Source organism: Hyperolius riggenbachi, chromosome 7, assembly GCF_040937935.1.
Source record: "Hyperolius riggenbachi isolate aHypRig1 chromosome 7, aHypRig1.pri, whole genome shotgun sequence".
NCBI classification, from domain to species: domain Eukaryota; kingdom Metazoa; phylum Chordata; class Amphibia; order Anura; family Hyperoliidae; genus Hyperolius; species Hyperolius riggenbachi.
In genome coordinates this window covers 1,779,345-1,800,129 of record NC_090652.1, presented here as the reverse complement: position 1 = coordinate 1,800,129, position 20,785 = coordinate 1,779,345, and the positions used below count along the sequence as shown (strand labels likewise).

Below are 20,785 nucleotides of genomic sequence, written 5' to 3'. Positions count from 1 at the left end.
TTTTGATATGCGTTGCACTGCAGTGAGTGTGCGTTTTTAATCCGTTTTCAATGCGTTACAGCACATAGGAAAACGCAGGTAATTTTTTTTTCTTTTAGTTTTCCACTTTCTACATTGTTCCTCTGTTGCATTCTGGGACTGATTGCCTGCGTTAACGGATTAAAAACGCGCATAGTGTGCGTTTTACATTGACTAACATTGTAACGCATAAAGCTAGCGTTGGCCGAAAAACTGCGCCTGGGTGCAGTGTAACGCAACGCACAAAAAGGCTGCGTTATATGTGAAAGCTAAAATGAAAGTCTATGGACTTTCATTTCACCTTGGGTAACGCAAACTTTATCCTTTGCGTTGAAACACAGAAAATCTGCCCTAATGTGAAAGAGCCCTAAGAAACAACAGTAAGAGATGAATTCTGATTGGCTGAAACACTAATCACATGACTCATCATTTCATTCCCACATTTTGTTTGTCTTTATGGAACAGGCCGCTACCTGGAGAGCACTTCCTCTGAATCCTCCTCGCGCTCCCAGAGTCCTTTGCTGCTGAGTCCCGCCAGCTCCTCCAGCCAATTCCTGGGCTCTGCAATCTCTACACATTACTCCACATCAAGGTACAGTACGTGAGAACGCGCAGCCCACCCAGCTATATGTAACTGCTATACATTATAATAACCACCTCCAATATACATCTCTGCACATTACTCCACGTCACTATACAGTACATGAGAATGCGCAGCCCACCCAGCTATATGTAACTGCTATACATTATAATAACTACCACACAATATACATCTCTACACATTACTCCACATCACTATACAGTACATGAGAACGCGCAGCCCACCCAGCTATATGTAACTGCTATACATTATAATAACCACCACCAATATACATCTCTGCACATTACTCCACGTCACTATACAGTACATGAGAATGCGCAGCCCACCCAGCTATATGTAACTGCTATACATTATAATAACCACCTCCAATATACATCTCTGCACATTACTCCACGTCACTATACAGTACATGAGAATGCGCAGCCCACCCAGCTATATGTAACTGCTATACATTATAATAACCACCACCAATATACATCTCTGCACATTACTCCACGTCACTATACAGTACATGAGAATGCGCAGCCCACCCAGCTATATGTAACTGCTATACATTATAATAACCACCTCCAATATACATCTCTGCACATTACTCCACGTCACTATACAGTACATGAGAACGCGCAGCCCACCCAGCTATATGTAACTGCCATACATCTTAGTAACCGTCACACCAATATACATAGATACTCCTTCATTAAAGAGGAACTCCAGTGAAAATAATGTAATAAAAAAGTGCTTCATTTTTACAATAATTATGTATAAGTGATTTAGTCAGTGTTTGCCCGTTGTAAAATCTGTTAAATCCCTGATTTACATTCTGACATTTATCACATGGTGACATTTTTACTGTTGGCAGGTGATGTATCTGCTGCTTGCTTTTTTGGCAGTTGGAAACAGCTGTAAACAGCTATTTCCCACAATGCAACAAGGTTGGTTCACAGACAGGAAACTGCCAGGAGTACCACGGTCCTCAGAGTTTCTTGTGGGAGGGGTTTCACCACAATATCAGTCATACAGCGCCCCCTGATGGTTTGTTTGTGAAATGGAATAGATTTCTCATATAAAAGGGGGTATCAGCTACTGATTGGGATAAAGTTCAATTCTAGGTTGGAGTTTCTCTTTAAGTCTTGAGGCACTGGGGGAGGGATGGAGGAGGCCAGAACATCAGGACAGGAAAGGCTCATGTAAAGCAGAACTCTATAGAAACATGGAATCAGCTGAGAGGTTTATAAGGTCCTGATCTGCTCTGATCACTTCCTGTCAGCTGACCAGACTCATCCTGTGCTTCATTAGGGGGTCGTCCTGTGCAACATCATCTACCGGTGGTGGCCTGACCCAGGAATCTTGGGTTGTATGGTGGGGATCTCCACTATGTCCTGCCTTCCTGTTGTGGGGACCCCTGCTGTGAGGGGGCCCATCCACCAGGGGTCATGTAAGAGCAGCCACCATGACGACACCCTCCACCAATAACAACTATGGCAGTCACATGACTTCCATCTATCCAATACAAACACGTCCATCATGAGATGCCTTCTCTTCCCATCAATCCCCAAAACAAGTGTGGCTACAGTGAGACCCTTCTTCCCATTTGTCTTCCATCACCACTGAGGCTATCGTGAGCTCTCAGCTCCAGGCAGAGTACTGCAGTGCTGGAAAAAGACTACAGTATATAAATCCAATCCTACTAATATAATAAATGGGAAAGTTCGGATGTTCGGATGTTTGTTACTCGATCACGCAAAAACGGCTGAACGGATTTGAATGAAATTTGGCACACACATAGAACATTACCTGGAATAAAGTATAGGATACTTTTTATTCCCATAACCAAAAAGGGGGCGGAGACAAATACAAATGTCACTGGGAAATGTAAACTGCAGCCATTCTTACACTGTTACACTGGAGGTGTGTTTAGCTTCTAAGGGTAGAATGGTTAATTTCCATATATTCAGCAGTGATGCACTGGGAGACATCTCAAGCTCACTCCAACCTGAATTATCGCAAATTCTTTCTGTTTTAAGAAAGCAAACTTTTCTTACACTGTTAATGGCAGGGTTCTCAAACTTTGCACAGTTGGTCGTTGGGTGACTAGGATTATTATTCAGAAAAGTGGGTGGAGCCTATAAAAGCCAATCAAAATTCACCACTTGATTTTGAATGGGAATATTTCATTGCTACCATTCCTACACTGTTAATGGCACAAGCCTCAAACCTGGTACAGTTGGTCATTGGGTGACTGGGGTTCAATTTCAGAAAGGGTGTGGAGCCACAAATAGCCAATCAGATTTGTTTAATTCCATTGCAAATTATTGTTGCCAAACACTGCAAAGCTCACAAACTTGGTAATTGAGTAATTGATTAATTGTGTATTAGGGTTAGGAAAGTGGGCACAGCCAACACCAGCCAAATACATAAGCGGGCAACGCAGGGTCATAAGTGGGCGGAGACAAATACAAATTTTACTGGGGAAATGTAAACAGCAGCCATTCTTACACTGTTAATGGCAGGGTTCTCAAACTTTGCACAGTTGGTTACTGGGTGACTGGGGTTAATATTCAGGAAAGTGGGTGGAGCCTACACAAAACAATCAAAAATTACCTATAGATTTTTCAGGGGAATATTTAATTGCTGCCATTCTTGCACTGTTAATGGCACAAGCCTCAAACCTGGTACAGTTGATCATTGCGTGACTGGGGTTTAAATTTATATAAGGGGGTAGAGCCCCAAACAGCCAATCTGATTTGTTTCATTTTAATGCAGGTTATTGATGCCAAAGACCGCAAAGCTCACAAACTTGGTCATTGAGTAATTGAGTAATTGTGTGTTAGGGTTAGGAAAAGTGGGCGCAGCCAACACCAGCTAAATACATAATCGGGCAATGCCGGGTCATCAGTAGGTGGAGACAAATACAAATTACACTGAGAAAATGTAAACTGCAGCCATTCTTACACTATTAATGGCAGGGTTCTCAAACTTTGCACAGTTGGTCACTGGGTGACTGAGATTAATATTCAGAAAAGTGGGTGGAGCCTACAAAAGCCAATCAAAATCCACCTATTAATCTTTAAGGGGAATATTTAATTGATGCCATTCTTGCACTGTTAATCACCTGTACCTGGTACAGTTGGCCATTGGGTGATTGGGGTTCAAATTCAGAAAAGGGGTGGAGCCACAGCCAATCAGATTTATTGCATTTCAATGCAAATTATTGATGCCAAAGACCGCAAAGCTCACAAACTTGGTCATTAAGTAATTTTGTGTTAGGGTTAGAAAAAGTGGGCAAAGCCAGCACCAGCCAAATACATACCTGGGCAATGCCGAGTCTTCAGTGGGCGGAGACAAACACAAATTTCACTGGGAAAATGTAAACTGCAGCCATTCTTACACTATTAATTGTAGGGTTCTAAAACTTTGCACAGTTCAACACTGGGTGACTGGGATTAATATTCATAAAAGTGGGTGGAGCCTACAAAAACCAATCACAATTCACCTATTGATTTTCAAGGCAAATATTTAATTGCTGCCATTTTTGCACTGTTAATGGCACAAGCCTCAAACCTGGTACAGTTGATCATTGGGTGACTGGGGTTAAATATTTAGAAAAGGGGTGGGGCCACAAACAGCGAATCAGATGTGTTTCATTTCAATGAAAATTATTCATGCCAAAGACCACAAATCTCACAAACTTGGTCATTGACTATTGACAATTGTGTGTTAGGGTTAGAAAAAGTGGCCACAGCCAACAGCAGCCAAATACATACCCGGGAAACATTAGGACATCAGTGGGTGGAGAAAAATACAAATTTCACTGCCAGAATGTAAACTGCAGCCATTCTTACACTGTCTGTCAATGGCAGGGTTCTTACACTTTGCACAGTTGGTCACTGGGTGACTGGGATTAATATTCAGAAAAGTGGGTGGAGCCTACAAAGGCTAATCAAAATTCACCTATTGATTTTCAAAGGAGTGGAGCCACAGCCAATTAGATTTATTTCATTTCAATGCCAATTATTGATGCCAAAGACCGCAAAGCTCACAAACTAGGTCATCATTGAGTAATTGGCTATCATTCATAAAGGAGCTGTCGGTATGGAGAATCAGTGCGGGAAAACACCGCTGGCGGATTTTTAGACTTCTGGGTGGGCATTCATAAAAAAGTATCCATGTGCGGTAGCAGTGCAGAGATTCCCCGAACTAGACTGGCGGTAGGCAGGCGGTAGGCTTGCGGAGACACAGAAGCTGCTGAGTTGATACATTTCTCCGTGTTCCGCTCTGCTGCAGCTGCCTGAGAGGTCTGTGTGTCTCCATTCACTTACATTGGTATCGCCACATCAGAGGGAGCGGAACTTCCCGACAGAGCAGGGACAAGGTCCTCCAGCACCCAAGGCTGAGACAGCAAAGTGCGCCCCTCCATCCCTCCCACCCCAGCTGTCACACACTGATTGCTATTAAACTAAGAGGGCCACAGGGCCCACAACCTCCCCAACACCTTAATATCTAGTTATCTGGCTTGCAGTCACTGCTATGTGTCCCCTTTTCTTATTTCTTTCTGATTCATACACAATTAGGAATGACAGCTGAATGAATTGTGCACCCCCTCCTACACTGCGCCCTGAGGCTGGAGCCTCTCCACCCTATGCCTCGGCCCGGCCCTGCTTCCCGACCTCACACCGCTTGCGGTGATCTTTATGAATGAACATTTTGCTACATTTGTACCGATAATCACCGCACAAGGCGGTGATTTATCACTCTGCTCGGTAGTGTCATTTTTCCATGCGGAAAGAGGCTTTATGAATGCTGACTTTGCCGAGTGGTCGGTAAAGTCAGCTGTTTTAAGCATTTCCGCATGCGGAAATGCTTTATGAATGATAGCCATTGTGTGTTAGGATTAGAAAAAGTGGGCAGAGCTAACACTAGCCAAATACATACCCGGGCAACACCGGGCAACCAGCTAGTTATTAACCACTTTACCCCCGCACGTACGTATTTCTCCGCCCCTTTTTCCATCCTTTAACAACCAGGGACGGAGAAATACGTACTTTCCGCGTTCCCGACGCTGTCCGCGCTCCCGCTCGTAAACACGCCGCCCGCCGCTAGTAAACACGCCGCCGCCCGCTCGCCCAGAGATCAATGAACGGGAAAATCCATTCCCGTTCGTTGATCTAAGCCCCGCAATGATCCGCTGCTCTCCTATGGGCAGCGCGATCATTGTGAGAAAAAACTCACGTGTCCAGCCTCCTTATACTTCCTCCAAGCTTCCGGAAGGAAGCTTGGAGGTCGCATTAAAACAAAAAGTTACTGTGGCCATCTTGTGGCCAAATAGTAAACTACACCCTACACATTTTTCACATACAAATAAATGACTTTTACACATAAAATTAACTCATTACCTCCCACACTCCCCATTTTTATTTTTTTTTGTAATTAAAAATTTTTTTAAAAATTTACAATTAAAAAAAATATAAATAGTTACCTTAGGGACTGAACTTTTTAAATATTTATGTCAAGAGGGTATAACACTGTTACTTTATAAACTATGGGCTTGTAATTAGGGATGGACGCAAAAATGAAAAAAATGCACCTTTATTTCCAAATAAAATATTGGCGCCAAACATTGTGATAGGGACATAATTTAAATGGTTTTATAACCGGGACAAAAGGGCAAATACATTTCATGGTTTTAATTACAGTAGCATGCATTATTTAAAAACTATAATGGCCGAAAACTGAAAAATAATTATTTTTTTCCCCACATTTTTCCTATTTTCCCATTAAAACACATTTAGAAAAAAATAATTCTTGGCATAATGTCGCACCTAAAGAAAGCCTAATTGGTGGCGGAAAAAACAAGATATAGTTCATTTCATTGCGATAAGTAATGATAAAGTTATAGACGAATGAATGGAAGGAGCGCTGAAAGGTGAAAATTGCTCTGGTGCTCAGGGGGTAAAACCCCTCAGTGGTGAAGTGGTTAATATTAAAAATAATAATAATAATAATCATAATAATAATAATAATAATAATAATAATAATAATATATTTCTGTTGCTGTCCTAAGTCTTCTCACATGGCATATGACTTCAGACATGGCTTTGGGTGACAGTGTTCTTGTTATGGAGAGGGGTGGAGAGCAATTTTTATGAAGGGAAATTCCTGCAAATAATAACCCCCCCCCCCAAAATAGAGCGAGCGGATGTGTCCCACTGAGAGGTGGCGATGTCGGGGGACACCTGTAGACACTCTAGATTTTGAGGGGTGGTCATGGCGGACAACCTTGTCTATTATGCATATAGAAACAGATAGCGTGCATCTTCCGTCTTAAGCATGTAGATTTATTGCCAGTGTTATACATCAACATTGTATTCTGTGCATGGCGTATTCATAACTGCATACAAAATCTGCATAATATTGCACATATATAGTACCTTGCGGCTCCTTGTGTGGGCCTGTCAGTGTAGGAGGTGGGAGTGAGGGACTGATGTGGGCCTAGCGACGGCCGTTTCGCGTCCTCCTGGACGCTTGGTCACGCCGTGTTCCACTGCAGGCCGGCGCCGCCTCGCCACTGCATACATGCGGGAAGACCCGCCTCCACCGTGGCGTCACAGCGCCGGCTGTGATTGGGGCTCAAGTTTCCACCAATGGGGGAGCCGGAGGCGCTACACTATGCGGACGGTGCCCGGCGAGGACCAATACAAGCGGACAAACTGTCGCATAAACACACGTCATTATTGACGCGTCTCATGCGGCTCCCCTCCAGCGCATGCGTAAATCGCACGCGCTGCCGGAGGGCTCGTGCACTGGATGAAAAATCACCAGTAGAGAGCGCCAACGCTGTATGTCCATTCCTCAGCCGGCACATCGCAATATGCTGGCACATATATTTCTGTTACCATTAGGTAGATACCTCCAGCTCATCCACCGGTGGAAAAAATAATTAAAATTAGTGATAGTGCATATGTGTCACACCATTAAAATTAAGTACTGGGACTGAGGGGCAGAACTTTCACAATTACATTCATTATTACCTTGGACCGTTACACTTACAACCTTGTCTATACAGCTGAAGCTTCAGTCTTCTGCAGAGTTCCTGAGATTCATCACAATGTAAGGCTTGGACTTTCTTATGTAAAGTGATAACTGTCCTGTTTCTGCTATTCAGTGACTCAGGGATCCAAAACATCTCCATCCTCAAGTCTGCCGGTTTAGGTTTGGTGATTGCCGGAGGATCCAATCGGCAGGAGGGGCCCATGGTCTACGTACAGGAGGTTCTGCCGGATGGAGACAGCTACCGGGTGAGCTTTAAAACCTTTCAATACGCTTTTATCAGCATTCTGTTTATTAAGTCAGAGAGGTAACCAGAGAGGCACCTTGAGAAACAACAGAATGGCTGGGCCCAGCCTGGGAGAACATCCCTGGATTTGTGAATAAAGGGGGAGCTGAAGGTGCACTTAAATAGACAAGAGGGAGCAAGTGCTTGTGGGTGGGGCAGACAGGGATGAGGTTAAGGTGAATTTGGGTGTGCACGGGGTTAGGGTTAGCAAGTGCTTGTGGGCGGGGCAGACAGGGATGAGGATAAGGTGAATTTGGGTGTGCACGGGGTTAGGGTTAGCAAGTGCTTGTGGGCGGGGCAGACAGGGATGAGGTTAGGGTGAATTTGGGTGTGCACGTGGTTAGGGTTAGCAAGTGCTTGTGGGCGGGGCAGACAGGGATGAGGTTAGGGTGAATTTGGGTGTGCACGGGGTTAGGGTTAGCAAGTGCTTGTGGGTGGGGCAGACAGGGATGAGGTTAGGGTGAATTTGGGTGTGCACGGGGTTAGGGTTAGCAAGTGCTTGTGGGCGGGGCAGACAGGGATGAGGATAAGGTGAATTTGGGTGTGCACGGGGTTAGGGTTAGCAAGTGCTTGTGGGCGGGGCAGACAGGGATGAGGTTAAGGTGAATTTGGGTGTGCACGGGGTTAGGGTTAGCAAGTGCTTGTGGGCGGGGCAGACAGGGATGAGGTTAAGGTGAATTTGGGTGTGCACGGGGTTAGGGTTAGCAAGTGCTTGTGGGCGGGGCAGACAGGGATGAGGTTAAGGTGAATTTGGGTGTGCACGGGGTTAGGGTTAGCAAGTGCTTGTGGGCGGGGCAGACAGGGATGAGGTTAAGGTGAATTTGGGTGTGCACGGGGTTAGGGTTAGCAAGTGCTTGTGGGCGGGGCAGACAGGGATGAGGTTAAGGTGAATTTGGGTGTGCACGGGGTTAGGGTTAGCAAGTGCTTGTGGGCGGGGCAGACAGGGATGAGGTTAAGGTGAATTTGGGTGTGCACGGGGTTAGGGTTAGCAAGTGCTTGTGGGCGGGGCAGACAGGGATGAGGTTAGGGTGAGGGTGAATTTGGGTGTGCTGGGGGGAGCAGGGAGGGAAGGGGGAAGAGGTTGGTTGCAGAGTGAGGGTCTCAGATTGGAAGGGGTGAAGGTAGTGGGGATAGGTGGTGGAGGACATTGGGGAGGGAGGTGGTGGAGGTGCGCGCGATTATGTGGGCAGATGCCTGCAATCGCAATGCTGCCGGTAACAGAGGGGATTGGCTGCAGAGGACAAAAGTCCCCTGAGGCAATCCATTCTTATGTTCAAAAACAGTGTTTATTGATCTCTGCCGCTTACTGCTGCCGATAGTTAGATTTATGAATGGAAACATTGTTCCCATTCACTTATCTCCCCTCTAGGCCACCGTGATCGCAGGCTTCCATTAATGCCTGCCTCACTTCCTTAGTTACAATGTAGCAGCACATTATTTCCTATAGCGTACTTATTGTACGCTAATAGGAAGTACACAGCAGGGGACATCTTGTGGCCAAATAGTAAAATTACACCTGCTGACTGTAGGGAAAACCATTTTTTTTTAATATATGTATGTCAAGAGGGCATATTATTATTAAATTATGGGCTAAAAATTAGCGATGGATGTAAAACTAAAAAAATGCACCTTTATTTCCAAATAAAATCCATACATTATACTAGGGATATATAATTTTAAAGTTGCAATAACCGGGACAAATGCGCAAATAAAATGTGTGGATTTTAATTACGGTAGGATGTATTGTTTTAAAACTATAATGGCTGAAAACGGAGAAATAATTACCATTTTTTTCTTATTATTATCATTTAGAATAAAATAATTCATAGCATAATGTACCACCCAAAGAAAGCCTAATTGGTGGCTGAAAAAACAAGGTATAGATCATTTTGTTGTGATAAGTAGCGATAAAGTTATTGGGAAATGAAAGGAAGGAAATGTGAAAATTCCTCTGGTCCATAAGGTGAAAAGTACAGCGGGCTGAAATAATGAAATAGCGGGGGAGGGTCCCACAAGTCTATGCTAATAACCAGGGCAGTGACGGTGATAAGGTGTGAAGGGAATGAACAGCAGGCAGGATTACAATAGAAGTGATGGAGATGTGACGATACAATCTGATAGGGTAGGGTGATAAATCTAGTAAAGGCAGATCAGAGCAGAAGGAAAAGGTCACAGACACAGATGCGATTGGCAGATTCGTGTGTAGATGCGATTGGCAGATTCGTGTGTAGATGCGATTGGCAGATTCATGTGTAGATGCGATTGGCAGATTCGTGTGTAGATGCGATTGGCAGATTCATGTGTAGATGCAATTGGCAGATTCGTGTGTAGATGCGATTGGCAGATTCGTGTGTGTGTAGATACGAATGGCAGATTCGTGTGTAGATGCGATTGGCAGATTCGTGTGTAGATGCGATTGGCAGATTCGTGTGTAGATACGAATGGCAGATTCGTGTGTAGATGCGATTGGCAGATTCGTGTGTAGATGCGATTGGCAGATTCATGTGTAGATGCGATTGGCAGATTCGTGTGTAGATGCGATTGGCAGATTCATGTGTAGATGCAATTGGCAGATTCGTGTGTAGATGCGATTGGCAGATTCGTGTGTGTGTAGATACGAATGGCAGATTCGTGTGTAGATGCGATTGGCAGATTCGTGTGTAGATGCGATTGGCAGATTCGTGTGTAGATACGAATGGCAGATTCGTGTGTAGATGCGATTGGCAGATTCGTGTGTAGATGTGATTGGCCCTACACGTTGTGTATGTTCCATATCAGAGATAGAGAAAGGTCTGAACTCAGAGAATGTTGTCTCCCTGCAGGACGGGCGTCTCCGGCCTGGTGACCAGCTGCTCTCTGTCAATAAAGATTCGCTGATTGGACTCACCTATGAAGAGGCCCGGAGGATTCTGACCAGGTCCAGGTTCAGGTGGGTCCCAGACAGGCCTGGATTTACCTCACAGGAGCCTATAGGCACAGATGTCCTGGCACCCTAGACTCCGCCCTCCATGCATGCAGGCCAGGATTTACATCACAGGAGCCTATAGGCACAGATGTCCCGACACCCTAGACTCCGCCCTCCATGCATGCAGGCCAAGATTTACATCACAGGAGCCTATAGGCACAGATGTCCTGGCACCCTAGACTCCGCCCTCCATGCATGCAAGGCCCGGATTTACATCACAGGAGCCTATAGGCACAGATGTCCTGGCACCCTAGACTCCGCCCTCCATGCATGCAGGCCTGGATTTACATCACAGGAGCCTATAGGCACAGATGTCCTGGTACCCTAGACTCCGCCCTCCATGCATGCTGGCCCAGATCTACCTCACAGGAGCCTATAGGCACAGATGTCCTGGCACCCTAGACTCCGCCCTCCATGCATGCTGGCCCAGATCTACCTCACAGGAGCCTATAGGCACAGATGTCCTGGCACCCTAGACTCCGCCCTCCATGCATGCAGGCCCGGATCTACCTCACAGGAGTCTATAGGCACAGATGTCCTGGCACCCTAGACTCCGCCCTCCATGCATGCAGGCCCGGATCTACCTCACAGGAGGCTATAGGCACAGATGTCCTGGCACCCTAGACTCCGCCCTCCATGCATGCAGGCCTGGATTTACATCACAGGAGCCTATAGGTACAGATGTCCTGGCACCCTAGACTCCGCCCTCCATGCATGCAGGCCCGGATTTACATCACAGGAGCCTATAGGAACAGATCTCCTGGCACCCTAGACTCCACCCTCCATGCATGCAGGCCCAGATTTACATCACAGGAGCCTATAGGCACAGATGTCCTGGCACCCTAGACTCCGCCCTCCATGCATGCAGGGCCAGACTTACATCACAGGAGCCTATAGGCACAGATGTCCTGGCACCCTAGACTCCGCCCTCCATGCATGCAGGCCAGGATTTACATCACAGGAGCCTATAGGCACAGATGTCCTGGCACCCTAGACTCCGCCCTCCATGCATGCAGGCCCGGATCTACCTCACAGGAGCCTATAGGCACAGATGTCCTGGTACCCTAGACTCCGCCCTCCATGCATGCAGGCCTGGATTTACATCACAGGAGTCTATAGGCACAGATGTCCTGGCACCCTAGACTCCGCCCTCCATGCATGCAGGCCCGGATCTACCTCACAGGAGTCTATAGGCACAGATGTCCTGGCACCCTAGACTCCGCCCTCCATGCATGCAGGCCCGGATCTACCTCACAGGAGGCTATAGGCACAGATGTCCTGGTACCCTAGACTCTGCCCTCCATGAATCTACAAACCTCCACCGAACTGCACCGCAAGTGTACTGGCTGGCCCAGCTGTCACTCCTCCCTTACTTCCATTGCCCATCATAGGCAGCTACAGGTGCCCCTTAGCATTAGGTAGCCAGAGCTATACTCAATATCAAGTAGATAGAGGTGCCCCGACTGATGGGAGATCTCATCATTGGAATGGCGAGAGCTGGGTGAGTAACCTCCCATTTACACTCTGCTCAGGACTCTGCATAGGGAGGAGGGAGGCGCTGGGGGAGGGAAGTGAGCCGCCTCTCCATCATCAGACGCCTGTAGGCATGTGCCTACACTGCCTTACCCTGGGTGGGTGACATGCTGGACTGTATGAGAGAGCCCCCTGTCTGTGGATGGCACATCTACCGCTTCCTGCATCAGGCCCCTGTAAGGTGGCTATACATCAGGCGCCACCAAGAGCATGCCTGATCGACGATGTGACCAATTTCGGGCGGACATGCTCAGTTGGATGTGCTGCGATAATGGCGTACGCTATCAGGGCGAGTGACAAACACGACATAACCCCCCATTGCTGCCCCCCCCGCTGTAAAATGTGCTCCCCGGTACCCCATGCAGTACACTTTACTTGTCCGCAGCCGGCTCCCTGCTCAGTCCTCCATCGACATACTCACATGGGAGGCGTGTATGTGGGCGGAGCAAGGTGCCAGCGGCGGACACTGACAGGTAATGTATGCAGCATGGGGCACATGTTACACGGCAGGGGGGGGGGCAGTGCCAGGGGGCCGGATGTGGCATCAAAGGCTGATCCTTGAGAGATTTTATGCTGGAATTGAATTGGCCTGCCGTGTATGGGCAGATCTCTCTCTACAATCCGATTCCATCAGACAGAGATCTGTCTCTTAGTCGATCTGCCCGTACATTGTCTGTTAATAAATCTGATTATGACTTTATTTTGTATCTTGTCAGACAGGACAGCTGCACGGACGTCTCGTTTATCCCAAACGCAGTGCGATTGCCTGGAGGTAACACGTCTGCACCGCTGCAGCACAGGATTCTGGGAAATGGCTTGCCTTCCTGCCGACTGAAAGTCCACGTCCGATCTCCAGAGGTGAGGGGTCTCCAGAGGTGAGGGGTCTCCAGAGGTCAGGGGTCTCCAGAGGTCAGGGGTCTCCAGAGGTCAGGGGTCTCCAGAGATCAGGGGTCTCCAGAGGTCAGGGGTCTCCAGAGGTCAGGGGTCTCCAGAGGTCAGGGATCTACAGTGGTCAGGGGTCTCCAGTGGTCAGGGGTCTCCAGAGGTGTGGGGTCTCCAGAGATGAGGGGTCGTCAGAGGTCAGGGATCTACAGAGGTCAGGGGTCACCAGAGGTCAGTGGTCTCTAGAGGTCGCAGAGGTCAGGGGTCGCTAGAGGGTATGCCCAAAAATACCCCAAATTTGTGCTCTGGATAGTCTGTCCGGGGTGTGATGTATGTGATGGGCAGGGAGACAAATAAGGCAGAAATTAAGATGGTGCATTAAATTAAAAATCATTAATTAGTCAGCAGCTTTGTCCAGAGAGGTAATGGCTGTTAGGAGTCGTGTCAAGCAGAAGAGATGAAATGAAGAGGGGGATCCCTGGCAGCAGCCCTGACACATCTTATCACTGTGAATATCAATGCTAAGAAACGTTTCCTGTCAGCTGAAGAATAACCTGCTGAATGACATTTAGGTGACATTGGTGAATGTAGAAGTATATCAGTCTGCTCTGACTCACTTTTCCCAATTGTCTTGCAGTGCCGACTTGAGAACAACGTGCCTTCCCCATCCCCCGACATCTGCCCACCAGAACTCACCATCTCTGGTAAGTATGATCCATGTCTGTAAAGAGTCCGCCTATACTGCAACTGGTACTAAACTGCCACTGAACTGTCGCAGCTGCTGCCTAACTGACACAACTCCCACTAAACTGTCACAACTGCCAAAAAACAGCTGGTAGAACACAGTTACAACTGCCACTAAACTGTCACAACTTGTACCATACAATCACAACTGCCACTAAACTGTCACAACTGCTACCACACAGTCACAACTGCCACTATACTGTCACAACTGCTACCACACAGTCACAACTGCCACTAAACTGTCACAACTGCTACCACACAGTCACAACTCCCACTAAACTGTCACAACTGCTACCGCACAGTCACAACTGCCACTAAACTGTCACAACTGCTACCACACAGTCACAACTGCCATTAAACTGTCACAACTGCTACCACACAGTCACAACTGCCACTAAACTGTCACAACTGCTACCACACAGTCACAACTGCCACTAAACTGTCACAACTGCTACCACACAGTCACAACTGCCACTAAACTGTCACAACTGCTATCACGCAGTCACAACTGCCACTAAACTGTCACAACTGCTACCACACAGTCACAACTGCCACTAAACTGTCACTACTGCTCTCACACAGTCACAACTGCCACTAAACTGTCACAACTGCTACCACACAGTCACAACTGCCACTAAACTGTCACTACTGCTACTACACAGTCACAACTGCCACTAAACTGTCACTACTGCTCTCACGCAGTCACAACTGCCACTAAACTGTCACAACTGCTACTACACAGTCACAACTGCCACTAAACTGTCACTACTGCTCTCACGCAGTCACAACTGCCACTAAACTGTCACAACTGCTACCACACAGTCACAACTGCCACTAAACTGTCACTACTGCTACTACACAGTCACAACTGCCACTAAACTGTCACAACTGCTCTCACACAGTCACAACTGCCACTAAACTGTCACTACTGCTACTACACAGTCACAACTGCCACTAAACTGTCACAACTGCTACCACACAGTCACAACTGCCATTAAACTGTCACAACTGCTATCACGCAGTCACAACTGCCACTAAACTGTCACAACTGCTACCACACAGTCACAACTGCCACTAAACTGTCACTACTGCTCTCACACAGTCACAACTGCCACTAAACTGTCACAACTGCTACCACACAGTCACAACTGCCACTAAACTGTCACTACTGCTCTCACGCAGTCACAACTGCCACTAAACTGTCACAACTGCTACCACACAGTCACAACTGCCACTAAACTGTCACAACTGCCACTAAACTGTCACAACTGCTATCACGCAGTCACAACTGCCACTAAACTGTCACAACTGCTACCGCACAGTCACAACTGCCACTAAACTGTCACAACTGCTACCACACAGTCACAACTGCCACTAAACTGTCACTACTGCTCTCACACAGTCACAACTGCCACTAAACTGTCACAACTGCTACCACACAGTCACAACTGCCACTAAACTGTCACTACTGCTACTACACAGTCACAACTGCCACTAAACTGTCACTACTGCTCTCACGCAGTCACAACTGCCACTAAACTGTCACAACTGCTACTACACAGTCACAACTGCCACTAAACTGTCACTACTGCTCTCACACAGTCACAACTGCCACTAAACTGTCACAACTGCTACCACACAGTCACAACTGCCACTAAACTGTCACTACTGCTACTACACAGTCACAACTGCCACTAAACTGTCACAACTGCTCTCACACAGTCACAACTGCCACTAAACTGTCACTACTGCTACTACACAGTCACAACTGCCACTAAACTGTCACAACTGCTACCACACAGTCACAACTGCCACTAAACGGTCACTACTGCTACTACACAGTCACAACTGCCACTAAACGGTCACTACTGCTCTCACGCAGTCACAACTGCCACTAAACTGTCACAACTGCTACCACACAGTCACAACTGCCACTAAACTGTCACAACTGCCACTAAACTGTCGGAACTGCTATCACGCAGTCACAACTGCCACTAAACTGTCATAACTGCTACCGCACAGTCACAACTGCCACTAAACTGTCACAACTGCTACCACACAGTCACAACTGCCACTAAACTGTCACAACTGCTACCACACAGTCACAACTGCCACTAAACTGTCACAACTGCTCTCACGCAGTCACAACTGCCACTAAACTGTCACAACTGCTATCACGCAGTCACAACTGCCACTAAACTGTCACAACTGCCACTAAACTGTCACAACTGCCAATAAGGGCCCTTTTCCATTAGCGAAGGTTCAGTCAGCACGCATCTGCAGTCAGCACGCAGTTCCGGTCACATCACACAGTACAGTGTTCGGACCTCGCATGCATGGAGTTCCTCAGCCTCACATGGGGGTCAGAGGGGAGTGGCCTCAGTATCTATAGGCTGTAGTCTTCCTGTGCGGGGGATGGAGCCGGAGTCACATGGGGGTCAGAGGGGAGTGGCCTCAGTACCTATAGGCTGTAGTCTTCCTGTGCGGGGGATGGAGCCGGAGTCACATGGGGGTCAAAGGGGAGTGGCCTCAGTATCTATAGGCTGTAGTCTTCCTGTGCGGGTGACAGAGGCCGAGTCACACGGGGGTCAGAGGGGAGTGGCCTCAGTACCTATTGGCTGTAGTCTTCCTGTGCGGGGGATGGAGCCGGAGTCACACGGGGGTCAGAGGGGAGTGGCCTCAGTATCTATAGGCTGTAGTCTTCCTGTGCGGGGGATGGAGCCGGAGTCACACGGGGGTCAGAGGGGAGTGGCCTCAGTATCTATAGGCTGTAGTCTTCCTGTGCGGGTGACAGAGGCCGAGTCACATGGGGGTCAGAGCCGGAATGTTTCCATCTGCACTTTGCAAAGTTGCAGAGCTCATGATTTCTCACGCCTCTTGTCATTACAGCCCCGATCTCCCCCCCAAACCACCGGATGCCTCTGTCTCTCCGGCAGAAGGTCATGATGGACCCCCACGTCAGAATCAGAGAGGAGAAGATGGACCTGGTGAGTGACATGGAGGGATGGATTGGTCACCTGTGGTGGTGCAAGAGGGGCGGGGTCTGGGGCAGAATGATTACCTGCAGATAAGTAAATTTACCTTACAACATGCACGTCACATGACCACTAGAGTAAAACTACAGTGATCAGATGTCACACTTTACCTGGGACATGTCCCAGAGTTAGGGTCCCCCGTCCCAGGCACAGATATGTCCCTGTGGTATGTGCATCTGGGTACAGTGATAAAAACAAGGAACACCAAGAGCCCCAATAGTGTAATATGTACTGGTAAATGGTTACTAGTCATATAGAGTAAATATTAATACTCACAAACCAGCGTTACCATTAGGCAACCACTGTAAAGGCAGGTGGGGAGATTTTCCCAACCCCACTCAGGAATAAGAAGTCGCTCTCTGTAGATGAGAAAAAGGGGGTTCAACCCTCCACCCAGGGTGGACTCAATATTATGCAGGAGAACAGAGGCGCCAAAAGGATAAAAGGAAGCTAAATGAGCTTAAAAAACAAATTCTTGGTAAATAGAGGAGGTAGTGGTGGACTTACCTCCTCCAAGTAGACACACAACGACTGTAGTAAAGACAGTCAATATATTTTATTTATGAACTCCAAATATGCAACGCGTTTCGCAGGTTTGATCCCGCTTCATCAGGCAATAACAATGGAGCAATAGCATATGTGGTCAGTAGAAGAGCCAGGCACCTCTGCCACATGCAAAGTGCCACGTGCAAAGTGCAAAGTTACACGTGCAAAGTGCCACGTGCAAACACGTGCAAAGTGCACAGTGCCACATGCAAACACGTGCACAGTGCAAAGTGCCATGTGCAAACACGCGCAAAGTGCCACGTGCAAAGTGGCACATGGCACTTTGCACGTGTATGCACTTTGCACGTGTATGCACTTTGCACGTGTCACTTTGCACGTGTTTGCAAATGGCACTTTGCACTTTGCACGTGGTTGCTCTTAGAAACCTGCAGCAAGTCCTCACTGTGAGGAAATACCCCTGCCGGCCAAGCAGCAGTAACCCTGTGTTATCCCTCCCAATAGAGACCTGCAGCAAGTCCTCACTGTGAGGAAATCCACCTGCTGGCCAAGCAGCAGTAACCCTGTGTTATCCCTCCCAATAGGAACCTGCAGCAAGTCTTCACTGTGAGGAAATCTACCTCCTGGCCAAGCAGCAGTAACCCTGTGTTATCACTCCCAATAGGAACCTGCAGCAAGTCTTCACTGTGAGGAAATCCACCTGCTGGCCAAGCAGCAGTAACCCTGTGTTATCACTCCCAATAGAGACCTGCAGCAAGTCCTCACTGTGAGGAAATCCACCTGCTGGCCAAGCAGCAGTAACCCTGTGTTATCACTCCCAATAGAGACCTGCAGCAAGTCCTCACTGTGAGGAAATCCACCTGCTGGCCAAGCAGCAGTAACCCTGTGTTATCCCTCCCAATAGAGACCTGCAGCAAGTCCTCACTGTGAGGAAATCCACCTGCTGGCCAAGCAGCAGTAACCCTGTGTTATCCCTCCCAATAGAGACCTGCAGCAAGTCCTTACTGTGAGGAAATCCACCTGCTGGCCAAGCAGCAGTAACCCTGTGTTATCACTCCCAATAGAGACCTGCAGCAAGTCCTCACTGTGAGGAAATCTACCTGCTGGCCAAGCAGTAGTAACCCTGTGTTATCACTCCCAATAGAAACCTGCAGCAAGTCCTCACTGTGAGGAAATCCACCTGCTGGCCAAGCAGCAGTAACCCTGTGTTATCACTCCCAATAGAGACCTGCAGCAAGTCCTCACTGTGAGGAAATCTACCTGCTGGCCAAGCAGTAGTAACCCTGTGTTATCACTCCCAATAGAAACCTGCAGCAAGTCCTCACTGTGAGGAAATCCACCTGCTGGCCAAGCAGCAGTAATGAAAGGTACTACCGCAATAGAAAATTAAGGCCCTGTTCACATTGCATTTTAGGGCCGGATGCAGCCGTACACATCATTGTCCGTTTGGCTGAACCGACAAAAAAATGTTGCAGGACCTAATTTTCTGGATCGTTGTGCCCAGCAGACCGGAAACGGAGGTTTTGCAGTGCACTAGAAACCAATGGAAGACGGACGTTTACAGCACTGGCTGGCTACTGGCTGTAAATGGACCGTTTGGCCCGATCCAGATGGCCGCATACGTACAGCCGGCTCCGCAAAAAACACTAATGTGAACTGGGCCTTAGGCCCCATTCACATCTGAGCGGGAATCACGTGATTCCCGCTCACCGCAAACCGCTAGCCGTCTTTAAAACCGCGTAGCACATGGTTTGCTGTGGCAGTGTTCTCACTGCCATGATTGCGGGCGTTTAGCGATCAGCAATAATTGCAAATGCGTTACATGCAGCGTTTTGGCGGCGATTCCTGAGCGATCGCGATTAGCATGTATAGAACTGCTAATCGCGATTTCTCCCGAAATGCTACTTCGTCCAGTGATTTTTTTCACGTTTAACGTGGAGAAATCACTTCTGCTAGCGTTTTGCGATTCTAGGTGTGAATGAGGCCTTCGCCATCATTAAAAAAAATAATCAGTAAAAGAATCAATCAGTAAAATTGTTGCCTTTTAAAAGCTGAGCAACAGGTCTCTGATTACAGAAGAGCAGAGAGGGAGATGAACGCTGCTCCGCTATTCCATGCCTGGTACACACCATGCAATTTCCCGTCAGATACACGGGACAAACTGATTGTTACTGACAGGTTCAATCTGATCAACTTCATTTAGAAGTGATCACAAAATTGATTCAGTCTATGTATCTGCTGGGAAATTGCGTGGTGTGTACCAGGCATTAGGGACTCGCTGCTCTGACAGGAAATACAAACCTCTTTCAGCTGAGAGAAAACATACATATATACATGAGTCACTAAAACCAGTGATCGCTAGACAGGCTGGAGGGGGAGCGGTTGGTGACAGTGGGGGTGGGGGATTGGTTGGTGACAGTGGGGGTGGGGGGGTTGTTAGTGGTAGCCGGTCTCGGGCACTGAGAGTGATTTGTCACTACAGGTCCTCTTTGTATGCATTCAGATAAGTGTGCACTGTTGTCACTACAGGTCCTCTTTGTATGCATTCAGATAAGTGTGCACTGTTGTCACTACAGGTCCTCTTTGTATGCATTCAGATAAGTGTGCGCTGTTGTCACTACAGGTCCTCTTTGTATGCATTCAGATAAGTGTGCGCTGTTGTCACTACAGGTCCTCTTTGTATGCATTCAGATAAGTGTGCACTGTTGTCACTACAGGTCCTCTTTGTATGCATTCAGATAAGTGTGCGCTGTTGTCACTACAGGTCCTCTTTGTATGCATTCAGATAAGTGTGCACTGTTGTCACTACAGGTCCTCTTTGTATGCATTCAGATAAGTGTGCACTGTTGTCACTACAGGTCCTCTTTGTATGCATTCAGATAAGTGTGCGCTGTTGTCACTACAGGTCCTCTTTGTATGCATTCAGATAAGTGTGCGCTGTTGTCACTACAGGTCCTCTTTGTATGCATTCAGATAAGTGTGCGCTGTTGTCACTACAGGTCCTCTTTGTATGCATTCAGATAAGTGTGCGCTGTTGTCACTACAGGTCCTCTTTGTATGCATTCAGATAAGTGTGCACTGTTGTCACTACAGGTCCTCTTTGTATGCATTCAGATAAGTGTGCGCTGTTGTCACTACAGGTCCTCTTTGTATGCATTCAGATAAGTGTG

At 47.6% G+C, this 20,785-nt stretch overlaps 1 protein-coding gene across 2 annotated transcripts in view; it reads left to right on the top strand.

Moving 5' to 3' along the window:
* Positions 1–20,785, top strand: part of LOC137524050 (syntaxin-binding protein 4-like) — a 265,426-nt gene that overhangs the window by 93,178 nt on the left and 151,463 nt on the right. For both annotated transcript variants that reach the window (XM_068243473.1, XM_068243474.1), the window contains exons 7-12: positions 484–610; positions 7,782–7,914; positions 10,775–10,881; positions 13,167–13,308; positions 13,970–14,036; positions 16,966–17,063. In XM_068243473.1, the coding sequence (XP_068099574.1) occupies positions 484–610; positions 7,782–7,914; positions 10,775–10,881; positions 13,167–13,308; positions 13,970–14,036; positions 16,966–17,063 (674 nt within the window). The remainder of the gene's footprint in view (positions 1–483; positions 611–7,781; positions 7,915–10,774; positions 10,882–13,166; positions 13,309–13,969; positions 14,037–16,965; positions 17,064–20,785) is intronic.